The following is a 25,950-nucleotide window of genomic DNA, read 5'->3' on the forward strand; positions in this document are numbered from 1 at the left end:
CCGGACATGGCTCGTCATCCTGGGATCACTGATGGGAAACTTCCGAGCTGGTCCCAGAACCCTTTCTCTGTGCCCTTTCCACTGCTGCTGCTAAGTTGCTTCAGTCGTGTCCGACTCTGTGCGACCCCATAGACGGAAGCCCACCAGGCTCTGCCATCCCTGGGATTCTCCAGGGAAGAACACTGGAGTGGGTTGCCATTTCCTTCTCCAATGCATGAATGTGAAAAGTGAAAGTGAAGTCGCTCAGTCGTGCCTGACTCTTAGCGACCCCATGGACTGCAGCCTACCAGGCTCCCCCATGGGATTTTCCAGGCAAGAGTACTGGAGTGGGGTGCCTTGCCTTCTCCACCTCTCCACTAGAAAATGGGAATTTTGCAGAATGCAGCACTCCTCCATCTGAAGCCAACAGAAGACAAAGAATTTTACCTTTTAAAAGACAGTGAACTCAAGTGGAACAGCAACTATCCTTCAGGTATGTTTTTAAACTCTCCTTGCTTCCTCCTGATCCTGCCAGCCAGATAACCACCCAACTCTGAACGCATGCAGAGAGCCTCACGCAGACTGCCGAACCAGCTTAAACATCCTGATGGTTTCTTCTGCCAGCCTGCAAATCTTGTGTCTCTTGAGTATGTGTTTAGAATCTTTTCGCTTCTTTTGGAGCTTGGTTTGCACTGGTCTGGAGCACGGTGGCCAAGATTAACATGCCAAGTCATGCCAACAGGGAGAAGGGCACAGGGCACGCCACGTGGCTGTGCTCTGCCTGTCGAGGTGGTTCTGTTTCAGCTGCACTGGCAACAGTGCAGGCGGCCCTGGTTTGCACCCCCAGCCCATCCCGTCCAAGCCCCTGCCAATGCAGCTGCCTGTCAAAACCGAATGACCCTGCAATCCCACTCCTGGGCTCGGGTCCAGGGAAAAACATGATTCAAAAGGATACATGCACTCCAGTGTTGGCTGCACCGCCGTTTCCAATGTCAGTAACCAAGACATGGAAGCAAACTAAATGTCCATCAACAGAGGAATGCATAAAGAAGACGTGGTACATATACGCAACGGAGTATTTTACTCAGCCACTGAAAAGAATGAAGTAACGCCATTTGGGGCAACATGGATGGACCTAGAGAATATCATACTGAGTGAAGTCAGTCAGACAAAGAAGGAGAAATATCACACATCTCTTATATGTGGAACCTAAGAAGAAATTATACAGATGAACTTACTTACAAAACAGAAAGACCTGCAGACTAGAAAAATACGAACTTACGGTTGCTGGAGGGAAGGGATAGTTAGGGAGTTTGGGATGGTCATGCACACACTGCTATATTCAAAATGGATAACCAACAAGAACCTATTGTATAGCACAGTTTGGGGGAGAATAGACACATGTATGCTGAATCCCTTCCCTGTTCACCTGAAACTATCACAACACTGTTAATCAGCTAAAACCCAGTAAAAATAAAAAGTTTAAATTTTGAAAAAAAAATATATTAAGGTCGAGGGAAAAAACACTAAGTCACCAGTGCCGGGTCTGCCCCAGGGGTCACTGGCTCCTGCTCCCAGACTGAGTGTCCAGTGCCAGCCCCACAGTGGACTATGCGGTCAGCTCTCACACGTTATCAAGCTGTTCTAAGAAGCACTTAGTGAAGACACTCAGAAGCAGTTATTTACCTCTTAAGAAAACTGTATCATGCAGAACAGCATTGCTGAGCCTACTGACTTCAAATGGGGGAGGTGGTAATGATTAAAATATGAAACAATTGAGCTGGCACCCTGGAGCATAGGACCATGGTACCCCGTGGACCAGGAATCAGATCACACTTCCTTCATCATCTTAAGATGATGGTCTACACCTCTCCATGACTGGCAAGTCAAGAGCAACAACGTGATGCTAGTTTTGGCTTTATAGCTTTATTAATTAAACCTTTATTGTAAGATACTCAGCGAATTCAGAACTATCTCTCATGTTAATTGTGTTGCTGTTGTTGGCTAGTCATTCAGTTGTGTCTGCCTCTCTGCGACCCCAAGGACTGCAGCATGCCAGGCTTCCCTGTCCGTCACCGTCTCCCAGAGTTTGCTCAAACTCATGTCCACTGAGTTGGACATGAGTGATGCCATCCAACCATCTCATCCTCTGTTGCCCTGTTCTCCTCCTGAGTTCAATCCTTCCCAGCATCAGGATCTTTTCCAATGAGCTGGCTCTTCACATCAGGTGGCCAAAATACTGGAGCTTCAGCATCAGTACTTCCTATGAATATTCAGGGTTGATTTCCTTTAGTATTGACTGGTTTGAAATCCTTGCAGTCCAAGCAACTCTCAAGAGTCTTCTCCAGCACCACAAATTGAAAGCATCAATTCTTCAGCACTCAGCCTTCTTTATGATCCAACTCTCATATCCATACATGACTACAATGGACCTCTGTCAGCAAAGTGATGTCTCTGCTTCTTAATATGCTATCTAGGTTTGTCATAGCTTTCCTTCCAAGAGCAAGCATATACATCTTAACTGTGTATTACTGGATAAAGGTAATATAATTATTTAGAAGCAAAACACTTCTGATTAAAAACTAGTTACAGATCCACTTATTCATCTGCAAGTATTTATGGAGCACCTACTGGGTACCATGAAATTAAAAGAAGCTTGCTCCTTGGAAGAAAAGTTATGACCAACCTAGACAGCATATTAAAAAGCAGAGACATTATTTTGCCAGCAAAGGTCCGTCTAGTCAAAGCTATGGTTTTTCCAGTAGTCATGCATGGATATGAGAGTTGTACTATAAAGAAATCTGAGTGCCGAAGAATTGATGCTTTTGAGCTGTGGTGTTGGAGAAGACTCTTGAGGGTCCCTTGGACTGCAAGGAGATCCAACCCGTCCATCCCAAAGGAAATCAGTCCTGAATATTCATTGGAAGCATTGATGCTGAAGCTGCAACTCCAACACTTTGGCCACCCATGTGAAGAAGTGACTCATTGGGAACGACCCTGATGCTGGGAAAGATTGAAGGCAGGAGAAGGAGACGACAGAGGATGAGATGGTTGGATGGCATCACCAACTCAATGGACGTGAGCTTGAGTAAACACCACGAGTTGGTGACGGACAGGGAGGCCTGGCGTGCTGCAGTCCATGGGGTTGCAAAGAGTCGGACATGACTGAGCGACTGAACTGAACTGAACTGACTGGGTACCAGGTACTGGGGGATGTCTTAGTGAAGAGATCCCTGTCTTTCTCTGTTGACCAACAAATAATTTTCGCAGCCTGAAAGCACCTGAATTGTTGAATTAATTCGGTATGGAGGCAGGGAGGAGAGAACAATGTGCAGATGGAGGGGGCTGATGAGGTTTGCCCCAGTCTCATCCATGATGTTTCAAACAAAGCCAATGGTGATTCAGTTCTGAGGGGTTGCAAGTCGCCTGTCCTTGGGACAGTTTGAGTGAAGTGATCAGACTGCTCCCTCGGGAGACCCCGGCTGGACGGAGAGCAAGCCGAGCGCGCATGTTTCCTGGAGCATGTGAGCCTCCAGGGGTGTGTTCTTCTGCTCAGCCCAGTGGTTTTCGGTGTCAGCAGGCAACGGAATCACCTGGAGGGCTTTGGTGGGCCCAATGTCCAGGATTTTTTGGTGTTGGGTTTCTAAAACATTTATTTTTGGCTCTGCTGGATCTTTGTTGTTACGTGGGCTTTTCTCTAGGTGTGGAGACCGGGTACTCTTGCTTGTGGTGCATGGGCTCAAAGGCACCACTTGGGCTTCAGTAACTGTGGAACACGGGCTCAACAGTTGTGGCTCCCAGGCTCTGGAGCACAGGCTCAACCGCTGTGGGGCATGGGCTTAGTTGCTCCATGGCATGTGGGATCTCTCCCCATCAGGGATCGAACCTGTGTCTCCCACATTGGCAGGTGCTTTCTTTACCACTGAGTCACCAGGGATGCCCCTGGGTGTTGGTGTTGATGCTGGTTTTGGTGTTGGTAGGCTTAGGTGAGCCCAGATGTTGCATTTCAAGCAAGTTCTCAGGTGATGCTCTGGTTTGGGACCACATCTTGAGGACTGCTGCTCTAAGAGGCCATCCTCCCTCCACAAGAATGAACCCTCTCTCTGCCTAGTGTTTGTTAAAGAAAGGCCCCAGGACCACCTGCTCCAGTGGAGACACAGGTTCCCACCCAAGGTGGACACATGAAATGTCACCTCCTGTACATCACACAGGGGTACCCAGTGGTTTAACGGTAAAGAACCTGTCTGCTCTGCAGGAGCCGTGGGTTTGATCCCTGGGTTGGGAAGATCCCCCGGAGAAGGAAATGGCAACCCACTCTAGTATTCTTGCCTGGAGAATCCCATGGACAGAGGAGTCTGGCGGGCTACAGTCCAAGGGGTCGCAAAGAGTCAGACACGACTGAAGCAACTGTGCATGCACGCACATACATTATGGCAGATCCCTCCACACGGGCTCCAACAGCATCAGCTGCACATCTCAAGCACACGGCCAATTCACACCTGACAACACTTGAAAATGATTTGAAATACACCTCCTTGCCCTGCTTTCTGCAACTAATCAGGCACTACTTTCTCAACCTCACCAAACCTTACCTTTTCATTGCTCTCTCCTCTCTCAGTGGGATGTCTTCCCAGGTGTGTTTTTGTCTCCTGCTTCTCTCTAAAGCAGTTTATTTACTTGGATGGCTTCAGGGGATGAGACGGTTCAACTGCCATGCAGCAATTCCTTCCCACTACATTCAAGACATGTGCACCCACCTACCTATACCCCAGATGAAAGATAAATGATGCTGATGGCTTTGTAGCCAGTCTGGCTCACAATTCATTCCAAGCCTCTTCATAAGCCTGTTCGACCTGTTTTTTTGTTTGCTTGTTTTAGCAGAAGCAGCATTTCTAGACTAAGCAGCGATGAAAGAGTAGAAAGAACACCAGAGTAGAGAGAAGGGCTACAGGTTTAATCCTGTCACCGTGTGACTTTGGAAAAATTACGATCACTTTGCATCTCAATTTTCTCATCCATAAAATGAGAATGCTGCTGCTGCTGCTGTTGCTGCTAAGTCTCTTTAATCGTGTCCAACTCTGTGCGACCCCATAGACAGCAGCCCACCAGGCTCCCCCGTCCCTGGGATTCTCCAGGCAAGAACACTGGAGTGGGTTGCCATTTTCTCCTCCAATGCATGAAAGTGAAAAGTGAAAGTGAAGTCGCTCAGTTGTGTCCGACTCTTAGTGACCCCATGGCCTGCAGCCCACCAAGCTCCTCCATCCATGGGATTTTCCAGGCAAGAGTACTGGAATGGGGTGCCATTGCCTTCTCCGATAAAATGAGAATATCACTATCTTATTGTTACCTATGAGGATGATGAAACAAAGTAAACTTTTAAAAAAGTAGTCAGATTCTCTTAAGTCTGAATTATTATTGGGGCTTCCCAGGTAGCTCAGATGGTAAAGAATCTTCTTGCAATGCAGGAGACCCAGGTTCAATCCCTGGGTCAGGAAGATCCCGCAAAGGAGGAAATGGCAACCCACTCCAGTATACCTGCCTAGAGAATTCCATGGACAGAGAGGCCTGGTGGGCTACAGTCCAGGGGGTCGCAAGAGTCAGACATGACTTAGCAATTACACCACCACCAATTAACATTTACCTAAAATTTCTAAACAATACCAAAGTTTTAAACACACACACACACACAAAAACTTCATGAAGTCAGATACCCACAGTGTGTTCCAAGTTTAGGTTTGTGATTTGCTGCTGTCAAAGTGAAGAATCCCAAGTGTTTGGACATCTAATGAAAGGAACTGGCTGTGTCAGGAACCAACAACTACCCAGACTAAGGCTCTCGGTTCAGCCACACCTACCGTCACCTGCAGATTTTGTACAACTCACTTTAAATCTGGGAACCGAATGGATTTTCACATTGAGCAATACAACATGAAGCAATTTCTGACTTTATATCAGATAATCTAGTTTTACAATAACCTGAATCCCTCCCCTGTGACCCACAAAGTTAAATGTCAGGTGTTTGGCAGGAAATGGGTCTTTGCCGACAGCCTCGGGCAATTGTTTAGGGGTCCTCTCATGCTCACTGGTCTCCAAAGCGACCAGGAATGTCATATGCTTTGGGGTCTTGGGGTGATGCCCATCTTTCTCCATATCCACCTGGTGACCCTCTTATTTTTCAGGGTGTAGCTCAAACATCCTTTCAGAATTATTATTTGTAGCTATCACTGAGCATCTACATGGGCTAGACATTCCACAGGTTTTATTTTTAGTCCTGGAAACAATTCTGATTTTCCTCTCCCTTTTACAGATGGGGAAGCTGAGGCTCTGAAAATGTGTTATTTACCCAAGGTCATGAGCATCAGTACAGGAACTTGAGCACAGGTTAGGCTCTGAACCTACTTCCTAGTCCACTCAGCAAGCCTCTGTGCCCTGTTCTGTGTCCTGACAGCATTCAGCAGACGAACCTGTAGTTCTTTATTTATCTGGCCGAATTGGGTCTTAGTAGGGTACTCGGGATCTTCCATTACTGCATGTGGCTGAATTGCCCCAAGACATGTGTGATCTCAGTTACCCGACCAGAGACTGAACCCAAGTCCCAGCAACTACAAGGCAGATTCTTCTAAGTTTTTAAAAAAATAATAATTTTAGTTTTTAAAATTAATTTAAAGAATTTTAAAAACTATTTATGGCTGCAGTAGGTCTTTCTCTAGCTGCGGCAAGCGGGGGCCACTCTCTAGTTGCAGTTCAAGGGCTTCTCACTGTGGTGGCTTTCCTTATTGCAGAGCATGGGCTCCAGGCTCGTGGGCTTCAGCGGTTGCAGCATACAGACCCAGTAGCTGTGGCACAACAGGCTTGGCTGCTCTGTGGCATGTGGAATCCTCCCGGCCCAGGGACTGAACCTGTGTCCTCTTCATGGCAAGGCAGATGCCTAACCACTGGACCACCAAGGAAGTCCCTACAGGTACTTTCTCACATGTGTCATTGCTTCCAGAGCGAGCTTTCTGCAAGTCTTGTACCCTTGGTACCAGATCCAGAGCGGGCATACCCAGTTGGCAGGAAGGAATATCATGTTCTAATTTAAGCTCCTTCAGAAGCCAACTAATGGATGAGGTCAGCCAAACTCTGGAACGAGGGCTCCAAATGACCTCTACTCTCCACAGTGGGCTCCAGGGGGCTTTACATACACTAGCCCATTTTATCCTCTATTCTCAGGGAGACAAAGAGCATTCAAGATGACTGAAGCCCAGTGGAGTTGTTGTGCAAGCACGTGAGAAAGCTCTAGGCGTTTCCCTGGGTGGCTGCCCTTTCCTTGGGGCTCAGGTAAGCAAATTACGTAAGTGCCGTGTGTTGGTGCAAGACTCTGGCAGAAGAGCCGCGGAAGACCTGACTTCTCCATAGACACAAGCCGGGATTTCACGCAATGTCACTTTCCTTTATCCACTGAGATCCCCGTTATCAATACGGATCCTCACCCTTCAGGTATTCCCACTTTCCCCAGGGAAATGAAGTACTTGGATCACGGTGCCTGGCAGTGCACCTTGATGAAAGGACTACCTCTAGGTAGTTACCCAAGTGCTTAACGGGTTCAGCTGTTGGAGAAATGGGACATTCTTACTGTGAGACCAAAGAGAGATTTTCGAGAACAGCCTTAGAAAGTGGGTGTGGATTTGCACAGCCTGAAAATCAGCAAACAAATAACATCTGCAACCCCGAGAGCTTGTTATGACAACTGCTCAACCCGGGCTACCGCTGGTCTCACTGCCAGAGCAGGAGAGAAAGTTTTGCCTTGGCAGGTAAATGAATGAAGGCGCGATCATCAAATACCATCTGCTATTTTAAAACACGTTATTTGTGGCTCTGGCGCACATGTGCCCTCTGGTTGCTATTTGGACCGGGGACCAGAGGCCGTGTCTCCTGTTCCGTGGCCAGCCCTTGGCCATGCTGGCAGTAAGGGCTGCTGAAGCATAAGGAGGCATGACTCCGGCTATTTCTGTAGAGAACTGTAACTGCCGCCGAGGAAGCCGCCAGCATTTTGCAGGGGAGCTCAGAAGGATGGGAAACACGAGGTCGCTTAATTCCTTCCCAGAATCGAGGGGCGGCCAGAGTGCCCAGAGCGGCTCCTCCCAGGATAGCTGCTGAAGACGTCCAAGTGCAGGGGAGAGGGTGAGGCCTGCCTGGAGATAAGGCACAAGCTGTACCACTCTGATTTTCCAAAGCAACGGCTAAATTTAGCCTTAGGAAAAACTGCCTTCCTCCACTTCTTCACAACTCCCCAACTCTATGGACCAAGACACCAGTAATGGACGTCAGCAAGCCTTCTTAAGACCGTCTTCATTGTCCAGGATGGGGGATTTGGATTTCTTCCTGGTCTATGGTTCACACTGCTCACAAAGTCAGAGTCTCAGGTGCAACGGGGAAAAACCCTTTAAGCTGATGAAGAGCGATGAGACGAACTTATGAGGGGCGCAAAGCCAACCTACAAGGATTTCTCCTTTGAAATCCTTCAGTGCAAGGCAGGCAAAGAGACCCAGCCTCTATCCTCTAAGCACACAAAGGCTCAGTGGAACCCAAGGAGCTCAGCTGGATCATGACACGGCATCCAGAGTGTACAAGCACCCGGATTACACAGGAGCCAACCTCACTGCCAATCAAACAGCAAAGCAACTGCAGTTCAAGGCCGCAGAACTGCAGCTAGTGAGCGTGAGAGCAAAGGAGATGGGAACTCTGACAGACGCGCCACCTACCTTCATCAAGTCTACAAAAGAGGAGGCTTGCTAATGCCCCCCAAAGCACCACACTTGGAGGCCACTGCCTCAACAGTTTCAGTGAAAATGACAAGTACACGCACGATACGTACAGATTGAGACATTCTAGAAATGCATGGAGCGATGGAGGAAACCACAGACACCAACGGGATATTTTTTTTCCAATTATAAAATGCAGTTTATTAAAAAGTTAAGGCTGATATGAAAATATTTCTTTCCTAATACATGTCTTAAAATTATATTAAACTTCAGAGGTAAGCACTATGCAAAATTTTTAACTTTTTATTTTGTATTGGAGTAGAGCTGATTAACAATGCTGTGATAGCTTCAGGTGGACAGCAGAGCGACTCAGCCACACATATACATCTATCCATTCTCCCCCAAACTCCCCTCCCATCCAGGCTGCCACATAACACTGAGCAGAGTTTCCTGTGCTGTACAGTAGGTCCTTGTTGGTTATTCATTTTAAATATAGCAGTGTGGACATGTCGATTCCAAACTCCCTAACTATCCTTTCTCTCCCATCTTCCTTCCTCCCCCGTACCCCGCCCCTGGTAACCATTACCAATGGGGTCTTCAGAGGGAAAAGATGTCAGGATGTGAGTGAGTGCTGAACTTTAAATATCTTACCCAGATGAGGTGGTAAAGGAAAATCCTGCATTTAAGAACCACAACTGCCAAGACGGGAACTTGTACAAAACACACAGAAATTGTCAAGGGGCAAGCATCCATTAATTAACTGCCAGCAGGTTGTCCTGGGGTGCCCAGCTGTACCAAAAAAACCACTCTGAGTCCTCAGGGAAGAAGGATGGGGAATCAGGGCCAGAACAGACTCCTGCTCTGAAAGTCAAGTGCATACCCCCTGCTGGGCCTGCACTGCCTCGTGCCTGTCAGGGTCCGAGGGGTGAACGGTGAACAGCACAACTCAAGTTGTCACGGTGTCCACCAGGGACACAAAAACCAAACGAGACGTGTGCCTTCGTTTCCAGAACCCCATCCTGATGGAAGCAGAGGGCAATGGAGCGACCTCGATGGTTCTATGGGGCCAGCGCCTGCCTTTACTCTGTTCACTCATCTTCCTGAGGCCTGGCACATAGTCGGCCCCAAATAAACATTTACTGAACAAGGGACTTAATTTCCTCTGTTCAAAAGATAAAGTGTGAATTACGAGCAGGACAAGGCAAAGGAGTTGCGTAGGACAAAATATTTGTTTCCATTCATCATTTCCGGGTGACTTTCCTCCAGCCAGGTTACAAAAAGCAGTTCCTCCCTTTCTCTCTTCCCTAATCCCATCAAACAGGTTGGGGACCAGGCCCGTGAAAACAAACAAACTGACCGAGCCAGACACAGGATAACGCTTTTGCCTGAGCAGCGCTGCTCCACGACAAGGCGGGGGGGACAGAGACGATTCAGGGAAAGTCGAATATACAACAAAAAAGAAAACTGCCAATGAGAAGTGTTACAAGGTACTTGGGGCAAAGGTTTTTGTTTTTGTTTTGTTTTTTAAAAAGTCCTGGGTGCTTCTAGAGAATGCTGCTCATCACAAGAGATGTTGTTTGCCCTGAGTTTCTGGTGATTTTCAGCATCTGAGTGAAACACCGCGCACAGTGCATTTGGGATTCTGGTTGAAAGCCGCCTCTCGCTCTTTCCAGCTCACTCCCCACACATTGCTTAGAGCCTCAAGGCTTTCTCCCTGGGCTAACTGTAGGGTGCCGATGTTCCCAAGCTGTCCTGCGACCTCGTGAGAGAGTTTAAGTCCAAGATGTTCCACAAATACACATTTTTTTAAACTCTGGATTCTACAGAGAACTCGAAAGTGTACTAACTACAGTACTTTTTTTTTCTACAATGACGTAAGATTCTGTAAAACTCTGGGATAAATATAGAAGAAGAGGTCCTTTTCAAATCAATTGACTGAAATGTCTCTATTTTAAAAGAAATAGCTATACTGCTTTAAAATACTGGATGTATTTTTTAAAAAGGTGAAAACAGATAAAATGATCTAAAGATACTGTTTTACAATTTATCATAGGTCTTTCTGACAGATAGAGAAATAGTTTTAAAGATCAAAGTTATACCACTTTAATCATTTTATTACAAGATAAAATACTTCTCCAAGGGAACCACCAGACCCATAGAAAAATTTTAACCAGTAAGCTCCTTTATTCAGTACTGTTGTGATCCCTATGAGGACCATTTTGTGTACTGGCTCCAGAAAAAAAGTGAAAGTAAGTGAAAGTGTTAGTTTCTTAGCTGGTCTGACTCTTTGGGACCCCATGGACTTGGGTAGCCTGCCAGGCTCTTCTGTCCATGGGATTCTCCAGGCGAGAATACTGGAGTGAGTTACCATTCCCTTCTCACTGCTTAGAAACACATCAAGGGCTGCTCTCCTGTGTCTGCAGGCTACTCGCTTCCACAAATTTTGAGTTTGGCGGGGCTTATACTATTTGATATTACTGGGTTGGTTAAGAAGTTCTTTTTGGTTTTCCCATAAGCACATACAGAAAAACCCAAACAAACTTTTTGGCCAACCCAATACATCTTCTATCAGCACTCCATGCCTAGACTCGAGTCATCTTCAAATTTTTACAAATTCCAAACGAGTGAGGCCTCAATGAATGTATTACTGAGGCCACTATTCAAACATCCCTTGGATTAGGTGGAAAAGCTAAAACCTTATATAGCACTTTTCACTCAATGGGGATGCAACTTGCCGGGGGGTGGGGGATACAACAGTTTTTGGGTCATCTTGCTATCCTTGGGGACCTCTCCAAATCGGGCTTCTTTCATCATCCTATAGGGGTTCACTGGTGGCTCAGTGATAAAGAATCCGCCTGCCATGCAGGAGACTTGGGTTTGATTCCTGGTCCGGGAAGATCCCCTGGAGGAGGGCATGGCAGCCCACTCCCATCTTCTTGCCTTGGGAAATCCCATGGACAGTAGAGCCTGGTGGGCTACAGTCCATGGGGTCGCAAAGAGTTGGACACAACATAGCGACTAAACAACAACAAAAATCATCCCACTCCGAGTATAGCTGGTCTAAAGGTTCAGGGAGCAGTTAATGATGGAATAAAAGGTGAATAACCAACTCAAACTGCAGTGGGAGCTAACCCTGCTACACACCCATCAGAAATCCCTGACATGGCCCCCCTCTCTTTTTCTTCCCTGCTTCTTCCCTTTCCCTGGTCTCCCTTCCCTGCCTTCACCTATCCCCCCTACCCGAACCTCTCTAACTCCCTCCTTCTCTCACTTAACCTGGATCCAGGTATGTCCCTTTGAGATGACTGATAAAAATACTTATGCTTAACAAGAGATTAGGGAAAATGGAGATTCATGAAAAGAGTAAACAAAAGCTCACATAAAGCTGTTATACAGAAAATACACACTAAATATCCTCTAAGACAGTTAACTGTGAGCCTCAAATTTGGCTGAACTTAGCAAACAAAGCAAAAAAGGGAGGCAAGATCAAGATCACTGTCAATTGCTGTGGACAGCATGGCTCTTCTAGGTACTGAGTGCTGAGAGAAGATACTAGTAAGAAAGGCTGTGACATAATGCAGTGGTCTCCAAACTTTTTGGGAACCAGGGAGAAATGTTTCCATGGACGGAGTAGAGGGATGGTCTGAGGATGATTCTCAGAAGGAGTACACAACCTAGATCCCTCGAGTGCACAGCTCCCAGGAGGGTTTGAGCTCCTATGAGAATCTAATGCCACTGCTGATCTGACAGGAGGTGGAGCTCAGGCAGTAACATGAATGACAGGGAGCAGCTGTAAATATAGAGGAAGCTTCGCTCGCTCGCCTACTGCTCAACTTCTGCTGTGCAGTCGGGTTCTAACAGGCCATGGAATGATGCTGGTCTATGGCCCGGGGTGGGGGTGTTGGGTATCCCTGATTTAACAGACCTCAACATCCTTGCAATAAAGGCAATGCGTGTGTGCGTGCTAAGTCACTTCAGGCATGTCCAACTCTTTGTGACCCCATGGACTGTAGCCTGCCAGGCTCCTCTGTCCATGGGATTCTCCAGGCAAGAAAACTGGAGTGTGTTGCCATTTCCTCCTCCAGGGGATCATCCTGGCCCTGGGGTGAAACCCATGTCTCTTGCATGTCCTGCATTAGCAGGCAGCTTCTTTACCCCTGAGCCACCTGGGAAGTTATTGCGCTAATGTGCGCTATAAACTGCTGGTAAAGAGCTAATGGCAGGCATGTCTCCTAACACTTATCTGATCATTTTTTGTGGTGGGGAGCATCTTATATGCATGTCTTATAAGTAATTCCAACAAAAGGGTTTAGGAACTAAAACTAGTCCTAAAGGATACCTTGATACAGACAGTCTCTGAGTGAGGAAGCTCCCGGTCCACTTTAACCTACCACAGACCCCAGTAAGGTCATGGAGGTTAATGGTGAACATCACCCAGGAACTAGTGTGGGAAGCTGCTTGACCCCACATCGCCTCCCACTGCCTCCAGTCTCCCTCCTTAGGGGGCTCCTCCTCTCATTGCCTGTGGTTCAGTCAATTCTTCCTCAGACAACCTCTGACACACTGAACCACCTCTTTAGCCACATTTTCCTTCCCTTTTCATTGTTCTAACTCTTGGAGATACAGCAGAAGGATTTCTGTCATTCTCTCTTTTGTTCAATTTAATAATAAAAATATGACTGTAATGATCATGGATTGCCAAAGAATTGATGCTTTTGAACTGTGGTGTTGGAGAAGACTCTTGAGAGTCCCTTGGACTGCAAGGAGATCCAACCAGTCCATTCTAAAGGAAATCCATCCTGAATATTCATTGGAAGGATTGATGCTGAAGCTCCAATACTTTGGCTACCTGATTCAAAGAACTGATTCACTGGAAAAACACCTCGATGCTGGGAAAGATTGAAGGCAGGAGGAGAAGGGGACGACAGAGGATGAGATGGTTGGGTGGCATCACCGACTCAACGGACATGAGTTTGCGCAAGCTCCAGGAGTTGGTGATGGACAGGGAAGCCTGGCGTGCTGCAGTCCATGGGGTCGCAAAGAGTCGGACATGACTGATCGACTGAACTGAACTGAACTGAACTAATCATGGATAATAAGATTGTTAGGGTTATCAAGAAACTGAAATTATTTACTTTCTCTGGGTTTATTCCTCTAAAAAGTTAGACAGCTGGAGTTTGTCATTTCTGAGAATCATTTAGGGTTCCACCAGTAAATTAAGAATCTTCACCAATAAGGTTCCATTGACTGAAATTCTTTTATGTATACATTTATTAGTATTTCAAGAAGGTTCATTTAATATTCAAATGTGCAGTTCATTTTTCCATTTGTTTTGGAACATGTAAGTATAAGCTATGTATATATATTATGTAGACTAGTTAGTTCAATATTTTATAGTTTATACGGCTATATGCATGCACACACATTATTTTAAATTTTTCTTCTGCAAATTCTGAGTATCTATTATGGATTCAAAAGGTTTTTGTTCTCAGTCTAGCCTGGGAATCTACCCACCATTTACTGCACTGTTTGGGAAATATTACTTAACTTACCTTTAAGTTTTTAGAATAGCATGAACTTTAGGATGGGCACTTCCTATTTTTTACATTATTAGATAAAACATCTTTCACATGCACACACAAATGCCAGAGGCATCGATTCTGGCTAGAATGGAATGAGTGGTTTCTTTCACTAGAAAAGACAAAAGCGTATTTAAAGAAATCTTTAGTGGATGATTCCAAACCACAGAGAGCAATATTAAGGACCTGAATCCTATTTTCTGAAAATGATCTTAGGGAATGTTAGTCAGTACCCATTTAAAAGTCTACTGAAAGGTGATGATCCTGGGGAGCCTTCAGTTAAAATGGGACCACGAAAATGAAAGTATGGAATGAGCCTTTTTATAAGCTTCTGCAGTTTCAGAATGAAGGGTGCTTTCTCAAGGAATATGAGACTCAAGGGTGAAGATCAGCGCAGTATGCCTGCTCAGCATCCCTTCCCTGGACACTGGCCATGACTCTGTGTTTCTCCTCAGTTCAGGTGGTTCTAACCCCAATTCTTGTCTCCAGGGGCGGGCGAGTCAGGTCTCACTAATGAGGGTACCACCCCTCCTTCTTCAAGTGATTGGACACAGGAGTCAAAGTGGGCCAGCAACAGAACATTTCCTGGAAGTCCTGGGAAAGAAGTGCCATCTTCCTAGAAATATTTGCTAAACTGGCAAAATATAAGCCTGGAGCTTGAGAGGGCCATCTTGCTACAACTTCAGAAACTACTGCCTGAGAAGAAAATCAACACAGAGGAGAAGAGAGCCAAGAGACAGAGAGACAGGTTCCTAGCGACATCACTTGAGCATCTGGAAGCAGCTGTACTTGAAGACAACTCCAAACCGGACTTCAGGAGAGTCAATAAATTGTTTTTTTTTTTTTTTTTTAATAGAAGCCAGTTAGAGTTCTGTCACATAAGGCTAAAAGAGGGGCCTGAGGTGAATCCATCAACTGAAATGTGGATCCTTCCACTAATAAATCCTAGAAAAGTTCTACTTTCACTTACCAAAAAAAAAAAAATCAGTTTCATTAAACAGACCTTAGTGACAGTACCTAAGAATCATTCAAAGATCCCTATTAAACATGGGACAAATTCTGGCAGAAATAAACTGTCATTCTCATTTGAAACATTCTGATTACCCAAATACATCAGAAAAACAGAGAAAGGTACACTAAGCTCCTGCCTAGCTAGACACCTTCTGCTGTTGAATTAAATACTTACAGAAGTATTTTAACTCTTTCTGGCCTTAACCCACTGCCAAACTGACAGTCATAACAACAGACACATCCCACAAAAGAGAATCACTACAGAATTGCTGCTGCTAAGTCACTTCAGTTTATGTCTGACTCTTTGCAACCCTGTGGACTGTAACCTGCCAGGCTCCTCTGTCCACGGGATTCTCCAGGCAAGAATACTGGAGTGGGCTGCCATGCCCTCCCCTCCAGGGGATCTTTCTGACTCAGGGATTGAACCCCTGTCTCTAGGTCTCCTGCACAGGGAGGTAGGTTCTTTACCACTAGCGCCAACTGGGAAGACACTGAGATTTAAAGACAATTATGAATTATCTAATCCAGCGGCTTTCAACAGGTTTGACTGTGGCCCACAGAAAGAAACAGAGCCCAATACGTGCACATGCACACACACACCCCCCTCTGAAACAAAGACTTCGCAAATTGATACTGACCATACTACATGCAATGCATTCTGATTTTAATAACTAATGACACTCCACTAAGTTAATTTCCTGAACCACTACTAATAGGCTTAGAAAACAGGTGAGGCACTGATCCAGGGCTGTAAGGTGAGTTACCTATGATTTCCCATTTACTTAGAGGTAGAGCTAAAACAAAAACACCTTACCATACTATATTCAAGCAAAGAGCTGTTACCTTCGCACATTTCAGCAAGTTTCTGGCCAATCTTAAGAGAGCCCCAAAGATGACTCAGGTGTTAGACCCTGCTATTTAACATTGGCAAGGGCCAAGACTTTTAAAGCCACTTCAGGACCACTTAAATGGAAACCCAAATCTGCTAGGGATGGTGAATGAACCTGAATGGGAGACCCTGTGGAGCTTGGGTCTGAATTACCAACAGGCAAGACTGAACTGAATGCACGAAATAGGATCAGAGTCATGTTTGTTTCAGAACACTCCTCTTACGTTCTTCTCACTCACTCTGAGGAGTAACACCATGCATACGATTTTGTGGTCAACGAGCAGTATTTATTAAAGTTCAGGGTCAGTAGGGGGAGACACAGCTTCAGTGCCAGCCTGCCCCGCAAAGAGCCACTAATCTAATCTGGGAGCTGAGGATAAAGGGTTCATTAATGAGATCAGGTATGAGTTGGGCTCAGAGAATAAGGAGGAAGAATTTTAAAGGGTTCGTGCTGAGTAGCTGCTGGGGCGGGGGGAATGTGGGGAAACAAAGTAGGGGATCAGGTTTGGAGGGTGGGTAAGGTCAGAAGAAGGAAGGTAAAAAAAATAGACTGGTTCATTTTGGTAGTTGATAAATGTACATTTGATACATTTGGAGGCACTTGTTACAAAGAAAAGCCAGGCATTTGACTTCAGGGCAACCCCCTTAGGCAGGGTAAAGCCCCTCACCGTGACTTTCATGATCAGGAGCTCCAATGTCCTCAGGTGAGGGGTCACCCAGCAGGTTCCCTGGCACTTCCTAAATGTTCAAAGTGACTGATATTAACCTGCAGTTTTTAAGCTGATTCAATGTACCTCGTTTAGACTTTTCCCACCAACAGAGTTCATCGATGGCTGTCAGAACTTCCATGAAATATAAGAAGACGAATGGCATTGAGGATGAGATGGCTGGACAGCATCACCGACTCAAAGGGCATGAGTTTGAGCAAACTCTGGGAGACAGTGAAGCACACGGGAGACTGGTATGCTGCAGTCCATGAGGTCACAAAGAGTCAGATATGACAGGGCCACTGAACATCAACAAATGACAAGTGAGAGGTAAGAAAGAGAAAATTAAGCCGGTGTCACGTCTACAATTTCCAGAGGGCTTAGAAGGCAGTACTCGGCACGCCTCCAGAAGGTGTGGAAGGCTTTATGGAATGGAGGTCCCGTCCTATCTTCATTAGTGCCCCCAACTCACTTCCCTGGACCCTGGCTTTCCCTTTGCCTACTCCCTCTTTATTTTACCTATTTTCACTACATAATATGTATCTCTGTAACCTTCCTTGTTGTTCAGTCACTAAGTCATGTAAGCTCCCTTAACCCCCTTTAAAAAAAAAAAGGTGAGGTGTACGCAAATAAACTACATCACATGTGGATGCCAAAAGCTTTCTGGCAAAGGAATATATAACTGCAATAAACTCTCGAATATTCAGCTTATGTAGTGTGACAAGATGCCACGGTTGATATTTAACAATGAACACTTGGCACCACTCTGAGAGTCTTCTTTCTAAAAGATCGATGGGATACAAATACTAACCCACTTTAAGTCAGAGAGCAAACTCTTTTAAGTGTAAGAAGATATGGCAGCCACACAGAAACATTTGTGAAAGGGGTGGGGTAGTGGATACCGCTAAGGAAGAAGAAAGGACTTTCCAAAAACCACTGCACTGGCAGAGGAACGGTGGCAACTTTAACAGAATGGTCTTTATGGACCCTTCTGGGTGATAAGAAATGTAAATGTGAAAATAAAATATAAAATTTCCCTTAAACATTTAAACAGGCAGCCTACAAGTACAGCTCTGCAATGTCAGAAGTTCACAACGGCGAGGCTAGAAAACATCAGAAAAATTATGATGGCTCCCAAAGACAACTCTCGATAACTGAAAAGGACATTTCCGGCAGTGCCAGAATGCCTAGGATCATGAGCTGAGCTGAGCACTGGAATCCTGGCCATCAATACGTGCTTCACACCTTTCTCGTGGGAAACTTTCAAGGTCAACTGATTCTTTAACTTCACCATCTTTCTCCGGTGAAGTAAAAAATTTTCAGTTCCACCATTACCCATGTTTCCTAGGACAGCCCAACATGGATGTCCTACATCAGCGCCAGCTGCTGTAACAAGCAGGAAGGCCCAGCAGAGCCCTCCACAGAGGACTGAAGAAAATAATAAGGGGTCTCTACATGTTTACCACAAAAGCACAAAAGTTAGTAAGAATCCTTGAGGAATACGATGTTATTAACTACTGCACTAAATACTGAGCTTCCACTCCGGTTATTTGGAACATAATTAGGATGAGTGGGTGCAGGTCCCTTAGGAATTGGAGGCAGTCCTCTGCTTGTTTTCACCTAGCTGAATTTATTTGGGAAATACATACCCTGTAAGCAAATGTTGTTTCTAGAACATTAAACATTGTTGTATTCCTGAAATCTAATACTAAGAAAAAAGAGAAACATAAGTTTATTTGCTGGAGAAGGGAATGGCAACCCACTCCAGTATTCTTGCCTGGAGAATCCCATGGACAGAGGAGCCTGGGGAGCTACAGTCTATGGGCTCACAAAGAGTCAGACACGACTGAGTGACTAACACACACAAGCCTCTTTGCTATCATCTGATTTGGGTCTTAAAATAAGAAATATCTTTCTATAAACAAACACCATGAAAAGTGCTACTGCTTAATATATTTCTTTTAATTAGGTTCCCAAGCAATAGTTCGTAAGACACAGATTCTGTAGAGAAACTCTGAAAAACTCCTTTAGACCGAGAGAGAAAAGGACTCCTTTACATGAACCAGACATTTTACCGTGTGTGATAAAACTTTGAGTGAGCACAATTTTTAAATTCCAGGTTTTGGCCCCACTGGGGGAAGAAATATAATGCATTCAAGCAAACAAATACACGAGGCACTTCATAATTATCTGAGAGCTCTTCTGTTTACTGCATCTGCTTTGCCAATTAGGTACTTCAGATTTACCAGTAGAAATCATGCTAAGCAATGGTGAACGAAATACAAAACGGGCTTTAAAGCTGCCATCATTCCCTGGTGAAGCCATTGATTGAGAAGATAATTTGCAAGGGTATTACATTTTCAGATATTCGATGCCTGCACAAATTTAAAGATTGAAAAACGGTCTCAAACATTTGAAAACCACCGGGGCAGCCTCTGACATTGTGCAATACCAAGGCGACCAAAGCAGGAGAGATCTTATAAATGCAAGAAGGTCACGCTGAGCCTGGCTGGTGGAAGACAGGGTCAAGGCGCCTCTCCCGTCCCTGGTCTGCAAGTAAGCAAAGCTCTCAGGAAGTTCTTCCAAATCTTTAGATTCTGAATTCAACCAACTTTCCCCGCCGTGTTCTACGCACAGATTAATAAAACGTTCATTCACTCCATTGGCCTGCTAGCAAAAGGCAGCCTCCAACCGCCGGATCCCGCAGAGGCGCCGGGGGGCCGAGAGCCAGGCGGTTCGGCCCCTCTCCCCGCGCCCGGCCGCGGGAGCGAGCACTCCATCCGAAAAGCCCGCCGCCCGGACGCGCTTCGCAAACAAAAACCAGCCGGCGGCCCACGGGCGCCCGCGCCGCTCGCGCCCGCGCTCCCCCGACACGGCCACTCCCCGCACGCGCATCGCCAGGCCGCCACTCACCCAAACACTCCCACTGGCTCGCGCGCACACTTGTGTCCGCACACCCACGCCCGCACCCCCAGCTCCCCACCACACGTGCGCGCTCTCCCGGACTCGTCCCTTTCGCACCCCACGCTCCCCACGAACACGCGTGGGCACACCCCACCCAGACACACTCGGTAAACACGCCGGGACCCACGCGCACTCACGCGTCAAAACACACCGGGCCACTGCGCTCTCTCCATCAGCTCGCGCGCCCCCCCCACCTTCCCACTCACTCCGTAAACACCCGTGTTTGCGCCCCCGCCCCGCAAACATGCGCACGCCCTCCCCCTGGCTCCATCCACACAAGCCCCGCACGCTCATCCAAACACCCCCTCCCGCACGCTCGCCCCGTAAACACTCTCGCCGGCCCCCACGCGCACTCGTCGTCCAAACACACTCCTCCCTCCCGTGAACACGCGCGCCCCTCCCACGCCCTCCCCCCGCGCCTCCACAAGCGCGCGTGTCCTCGCACCCGCTCCTCCGACACTCTCCCTCCCCCAACTCCGCGTAAACACGCGCGCCCCCGCCGCGAGCGCGGGTGCTCCCCACGCCCCGGCCGCGGCGCGCGCCCGCCCCCGGCCCCGCCCCCGCGCGCTGGGCCGCCCCGCGCGCCCCCGTCGGCCGCCGCCCTCGCCCCGCACGCGCCGGGCCGACTCTCCCCTCGGCCGCACGCACACTCACTCGGACTTGGTAAGCACGGCCAAAGCTCCGTCGGGCTGGCGCCGAGCCGCCTCTGTCTTCCTCCTCCTCCCGCGCGGCCCCGCCCGGCCCGGCCCGACAGCCCAGCCCTGCCCCGACCCGCTCAGCTCCACACGCCGCAGCTGGAACGACTCGAGCTCCGGGTACCGTTGTCTCCCCGCCACAGCCCGAGTGCACCGCCCGGGCCAATGGCGGGGCGCGGCGGTGAGCTCACCGGCCTCGGCCCCGCCCTCCTGGCCGCGAGGACCAGTCGGAGAGCGCTACGTCACCCGGAGCCGGGCAGAGGCAGGTGTGGGGCGCGGAGCCGCTCGGCGCGGGGACTGCGCCGGAACTGCGCCCGAGCCGCGCGGCGCCGCGCTGGACGGCGGCGGGCCCGGCCCGGAGGGTGCGGGCGGAGCGCGGCCCCGCGGCTCCGGGCGCGCCACGACCGTTCGCGAAGCCGCTGGCCACCCCCAGTCCAGGTTCCAAGAGACCCGCCAGCCGGGTGGCCGAGGTCCACTCGAGGGCAGGGACGACTCCGAGCCCGACGGCCGCGCCCGCTCCCCCGGGCCCACGGCTCCCGGAGCTCATGTCGCGCGGCGGGGGCGCTCGGGCTGCGTGTTCCCTGCTCCCGGAGCCGCCCTGCACCCGGCCGCCGGCTCCGAGCCCCGGGGCGCCGTCGGGTCTTCCAGGAAGCCCCGCACCCAGTAGCCCTGCGTGCGCGGGCTCCCAGCGCATCCCAGGCGCACCCTGCGGCGGCGGCGTCTGCAATGCAGCCCCGGGAGGAGCCGGCGCTGCGCGGCGAGCAGGGGAGCGCGAAGGAGGGGCGCGGCCACCGGCCGACGGCTGCGGACGCGGGACAGCGCTCAGGAGGCCGCCGGGGCACTTGGGCGGGTCCCCGAGCCGCAGTGCGGAGGGGCTCGGGTCGTCGACCAGGGCGGGGCCGGTGCAGGACGGCTCCCGTGGGAGTTCAGGAGCATCCGAGACGCCCATTTCGGTGGCACAGCGCCCGACCTCCTTAGCTGGAGTTCCAGGGCCTCCGCCCATCCCTCGACTCTAACCCTGGTGTCCAAAAGTTCTGGCTTCGGCTTTCTCACTTGGATACTTATGCATAATATCCTCTCGCTTCCCGCCTCAAGCCCAAGTCACACCTCTCCATTAAGACTCAGGTTTCCAAGCAGCCTTCCCAGGCATCTCAGATGGACAGCATCACCCCTTCTGCTTTCATTTAAATTAACCCCACCCACGGCCTTGCACAGAGAAAGTGCTTGACCCACGCAGGCTTGTGATGAGCCCATCTTCTCCTTTTTTCTTCATATTCTTAATTATCTTAAAAATTGGTTATGTCTCCTCTCTGCCATCTGGGTTAAAAAGAGTCGCAAAAGATGGGGGCGGAGTCTCTTTTTTCTGAGCCTACCCAAACACACAGGAAAACAACCAGAGAAATTTGCACAACCCTCGAGACTGTGTGGGCTTCCCTGGTGGGTCAGCGGAAAAGAATCTGCCAGCCAATGCAGGAGATCTGTGTTCGATCCCTGGGTCGGGAAGATCTCTGGAGAAGGAGATGGCAACCCGCTCCAGTATTCTTGCCTGGAGAATCCCAGGGACAAAGAAGCCTGGTGGGCTATAGTGCATGGGGTCCCAAAGAGTCGGACATGACTTAGTGACTAAACAGCAGCAAAACACACACAAAAACAGCCAGAGAATTTTGCACAACCCTCAAGACTATACAACCAAAATAGAGTTCTTGTTTAGAGACCAAACCAAGGACATCTTTTGGGGGTGGGTGGGCTGCCTCCATCCTGTGCCACGCCTCTGAACCAGGAAAGCTAGCAAGTGGATTATGGCCTCACTCTTGGGGGCTGACCACTGACTAAACCCCAGCGGGTCCCTCACCTGCTCTGGTAAAGTCAGAACACTCTTGAGCACTCACAGTCCTGCTCCAACAAGTCCTTCATACTCACTCCTACCCCCATTGCCTGCCCCCTGCTCTCACCACACTGGACCCCTGCACTTCCCAACTGTGCTTATGTGCCTTCTCCCCTTTATCTGCTAGGTGCATTCTTATCCATTAAGGCCTAACTCAAATCCCCAGGCTGCTCTCCACAGAGCAGCCCCAGGATCATTATTATGCACCACTATTTCAACACAGGGTGAGCAGGTTCTATTTGTTTCCAGGGGAGGCGATGTAAGGGTAGTAGCTGGGGACAATGTTAGTTAGATTTCCCCTGCTTGCTAACTGTGCCTTCCTATCTATGGGTGAGAATTAGATGAGCTAGTAGATGTAGGATGCTTATATCAGTGCCTGGCACTTGAGGTATACTTATTAAAAAGTTAGCTCTCTCTATGCTTTTAGAACATCTTGGGGTGGTGGATAGTGACTGCAAGGAGAGGGGGCTTCTGAGTTTCTGGTGATGTTCTCTTGATCTGGGCACTGGTTTTAGATTGTGAAAACTCATTGAGCTGAGTTTCACATACTTATGATATATGCAATTTCCACATGTATATTGTACCTCAACACATGCTAAGCCTGCTAAATTGCTTCAGTCATGTTCGACTCTTTGAGACCCCAGTGGACTGTAGCCCGCCAGGTTCCTCTCTTCATGGGGTTCTCCAGACAAGAATACTGGAGTGGGTTGCCATTTCCTACTCCAGGGGGTCTTCCTGATAATAAGTATTTTTAAAAGTTAGTTATTACTAGCTAAGAAAGAGACACCGCTAATCTCCTTGAGAACAGGAATGGAATCTCAACTTATCCTGGCACCTTGCACAGCATCATGCATACTGGAAGGACCCTGCTAATAGGTGTTGAATTGCTCTGAGTGAACTGGGAGCAACAGAGACCAACTGGGGAGGTGGGATCACAAGGGGCAACACCTGCCTTTATACTTGACAGTGCAGGGAACTCAGGATGTTGGGTCCAGGTTTAGTTACCTGGACCCCAACTAAAGAGAACGCCTCTAGTCTTTTCTATCTTTCATGTGGGGAAGTTGGTTTTTACTTCCTGCCCTCCTTGGATTTGCTTTTAAAAAGATGGAAGTTCAGTTCTGGTTCAGACCTGGCCATCCCCACTGACTGCCATGACCCTTCACCCTTCCTGCAGCAGCCCATGTCCACCTGGCATGAAAGAAATGTTTATCCAAGTATCCATGGCTATGGATGCTTCAGCACATTGGCTGTGCCCTGGTGTCAGAGTCAGGGACAGCAGCCTGGAGCTCTCTTTCAGGCAGCCCGAGGTAACATTTCTACACTAGGAAAGTCCCCTTACTTTCCTCTGCTGGGGTCACCCACTTCCTGGAAGATCTCCTCCTCTCCTTCCCCTCTAAATCTGTCTCAGGGTAGAGGCCACCAGAGCAAGCGTCCTCCATGGGCCCCTGCCTGGAAGGCAGACAGAGTTGGGGGGTGAGCTGGATGCTTCCAGAGCAAGCTCAGAGCTTGGGCAGCATACTGGATCCAAGTACCCACAGGGTATTCATGCTCTGTTCCAGGTTAGGAAATGACAGGGTAAGACAGGCCTGTGCTTCAAACAAATTCTTCCACTCAGTTTTTATGGGGCTTTGCATTTACCTGAGTCCGTTTTTTAAATAGTGAAGAAGAAATCTTTGTTCAGTGATTAGTTCACTTGGCAGCATCCAGACCAAGTGCAATTGTTGCATCTTAACACATTATATTTTTGCTTCAGTATTCTTTTTTAACATTTTATTGACCAGGGGCTTTTTACAGAAATTAACACCTGTGACCAATGATTTGTTATGTAAGTGAATATTGAAATGTCTCCGGTCAATAATGTCCAAGTAACAAAAGATTTATTAACATGTATCTGGTCAATAAGTTGTTTAAGCAGAAACCTAACCTCTGCTGAGGGTCTCAGGAGGAACCAAAGGGAAACATCTTGCTGCAGGCGAGGATAAAGGGAACTACAGTTTGCTGGGTGCCTGACATCTACCTGCTACTCACTCACATACACTGCTGCTGTTTCTCCCGCGAGTTGGATATCGTCCAGAGGCGGGGAAATGAGACTTCAAGGAGTTAGATAACTTGCCTAAAGTCATAAAGATGGTAAGCAGGAGATCTGGGTTTCAAGTTTCAAACCTGCACTCATCCTGCCCCTCTGATGGTTCTCCCAATTACCTGAAAACTCCTGCCATCATTTAGATTCCTGTTAAGAAAGCAGTCTGGGAAAGTTCTAAGGACCAGGACCTGTCCACCACATTCTTTTCTTCAGCCCTGGCAGCTGTGAGAGCTTGTTTAAGTCAAGAGGTAAACTCTACTGGGTCAGGTACCTGAGTGACTGGGGTGAGTGGGGCTCTTCTTACCAGTTAGCATTGAACTTGAGCATGAGAGAGAAATAAATCACTTCACCTTGGGTTGTCTGTTACTGCAGCATAACCTCACCTCTCCTATCGCATAAGAAATCAAATATGTTTCTGTACATATTAACTTCTAATAAAAATAATCAAATAGGAGTCTTCCCAAAATAAGTGATCACTTAAAAATAAGTACAAGATGCATAAACAGTACATCTTTAAGGCCTTAAGAAATAAAAAAGTAGTTTTAGAAAACATGGGCAAGAGTGACAAAATAATTCAGTGAAGAAAGAAAGCCTTATATGTCTTTTCAACAAATAGGTCTGGGGCAATCAGATGTCCCCATATAAAAGAATGAAGTTGGGCTCCTACCTCACACCATATGTAAAAATCAACTCAAAATGGATCAAAGACTTACATGTAAGGACCAAACTACAAAATTCTCAGGAGAAAATGTAGAGGTAAATCTCCCAGTCTTTTGAATTTGGCAGTGGCTTCTCAGCTATGGCATCATATGCCTGAACAACCAAAAATAAATCAATAAATAAATTGGGCTTCATAAAAATTAAAAACATTTGTGCTTCAAAAGACACCATCAAGAAGATGAAGAAAACAAAGTGAAAAAGACAATTCACTGAATGGGGAAAAGATTTGTAAATCATATATGTGATAAGGAAATTCTATCTAGGATATAAAAAGACTTCTTACAACTCAAGAATAAAAAGAAAGCCTAATTTTTTTAAAATGGGAAAAGGATCTGAATAGATATTTCTCCAAAGAAGAAAAACAAATGGCTAGGTGAAAGAAGCCAGGACTGACACCTGCTCCAAAGAAGAAAAACAAATGGCTAGGTGAAAGAAGCCAGGACTGACACCTTCAAGGGTGGACCTTGAAGACACTATGCTGAGTTGAAAGGAGCCAGTTCAAATGATATGACTCTAGGACAGGGAGGTTTATAGAAATTTGGAAGTAGATGCATAGTTGCCATAGGCTGGGGGGAGGGTGGGGGCTTGGGGGAAGGAGCCTAGGGGCAGTGGGACAGGACTGTTATGAGTAAAGGGGTTTCTTTTTGGAGGAATGAATGGTTTCAAAAATTGAGTAGTGGTAATGACTGTACAA

General features: G+C 47.7%; 1 protein-coding gene across 6 annotated transcripts in view; it reads right to left on the minus strand.

Annotated features, from left to right (window-relative positions):
• CAMTA1 (calmodulin binding transcription activator 1) overlaps positions 1-25,950 on the minus strand; it is a 992,196-nt gene that overhangs the window by 34,925 nt on the left and 931,321 nt on the right. The window contains exon 1 of one of the 6 annotated variants that reach the window (XM_061382862.1): positions 20,528-20,645. The exons of 4 other annotated variants lie outside the window; for them this stretch is intronic. Coding sequence is in view for 1 of the 2 variants with exons in the window: in XM_061382861.1 (XP_061238845.1) it covers positions 16,997-17,075 (79 nt within the window). In the remaining variant the exon portion in view is untranslated. Of the gene's footprint in view, positions 1-16,996; positions 19,722-20,527; positions 20,646-25,950 lie in introns of those variants that run through there. One more of the 6 variants, XM_061382861.1, reaches the window with a different exon arrangement.

This window comes from Bos javanicus, chromosome 16, assembly GCF_032452875.1.
Source record: "Bos javanicus breed banteng chromosome 16, ARS-OSU_banteng_1.0, whole genome shotgun sequence".
In the NCBI taxonomy this organism is placed as follows: Eukaryota; Metazoa; Chordata; class Mammalia; order Artiodactyla; family Bovidae; genus Bos; species Bos javanicus.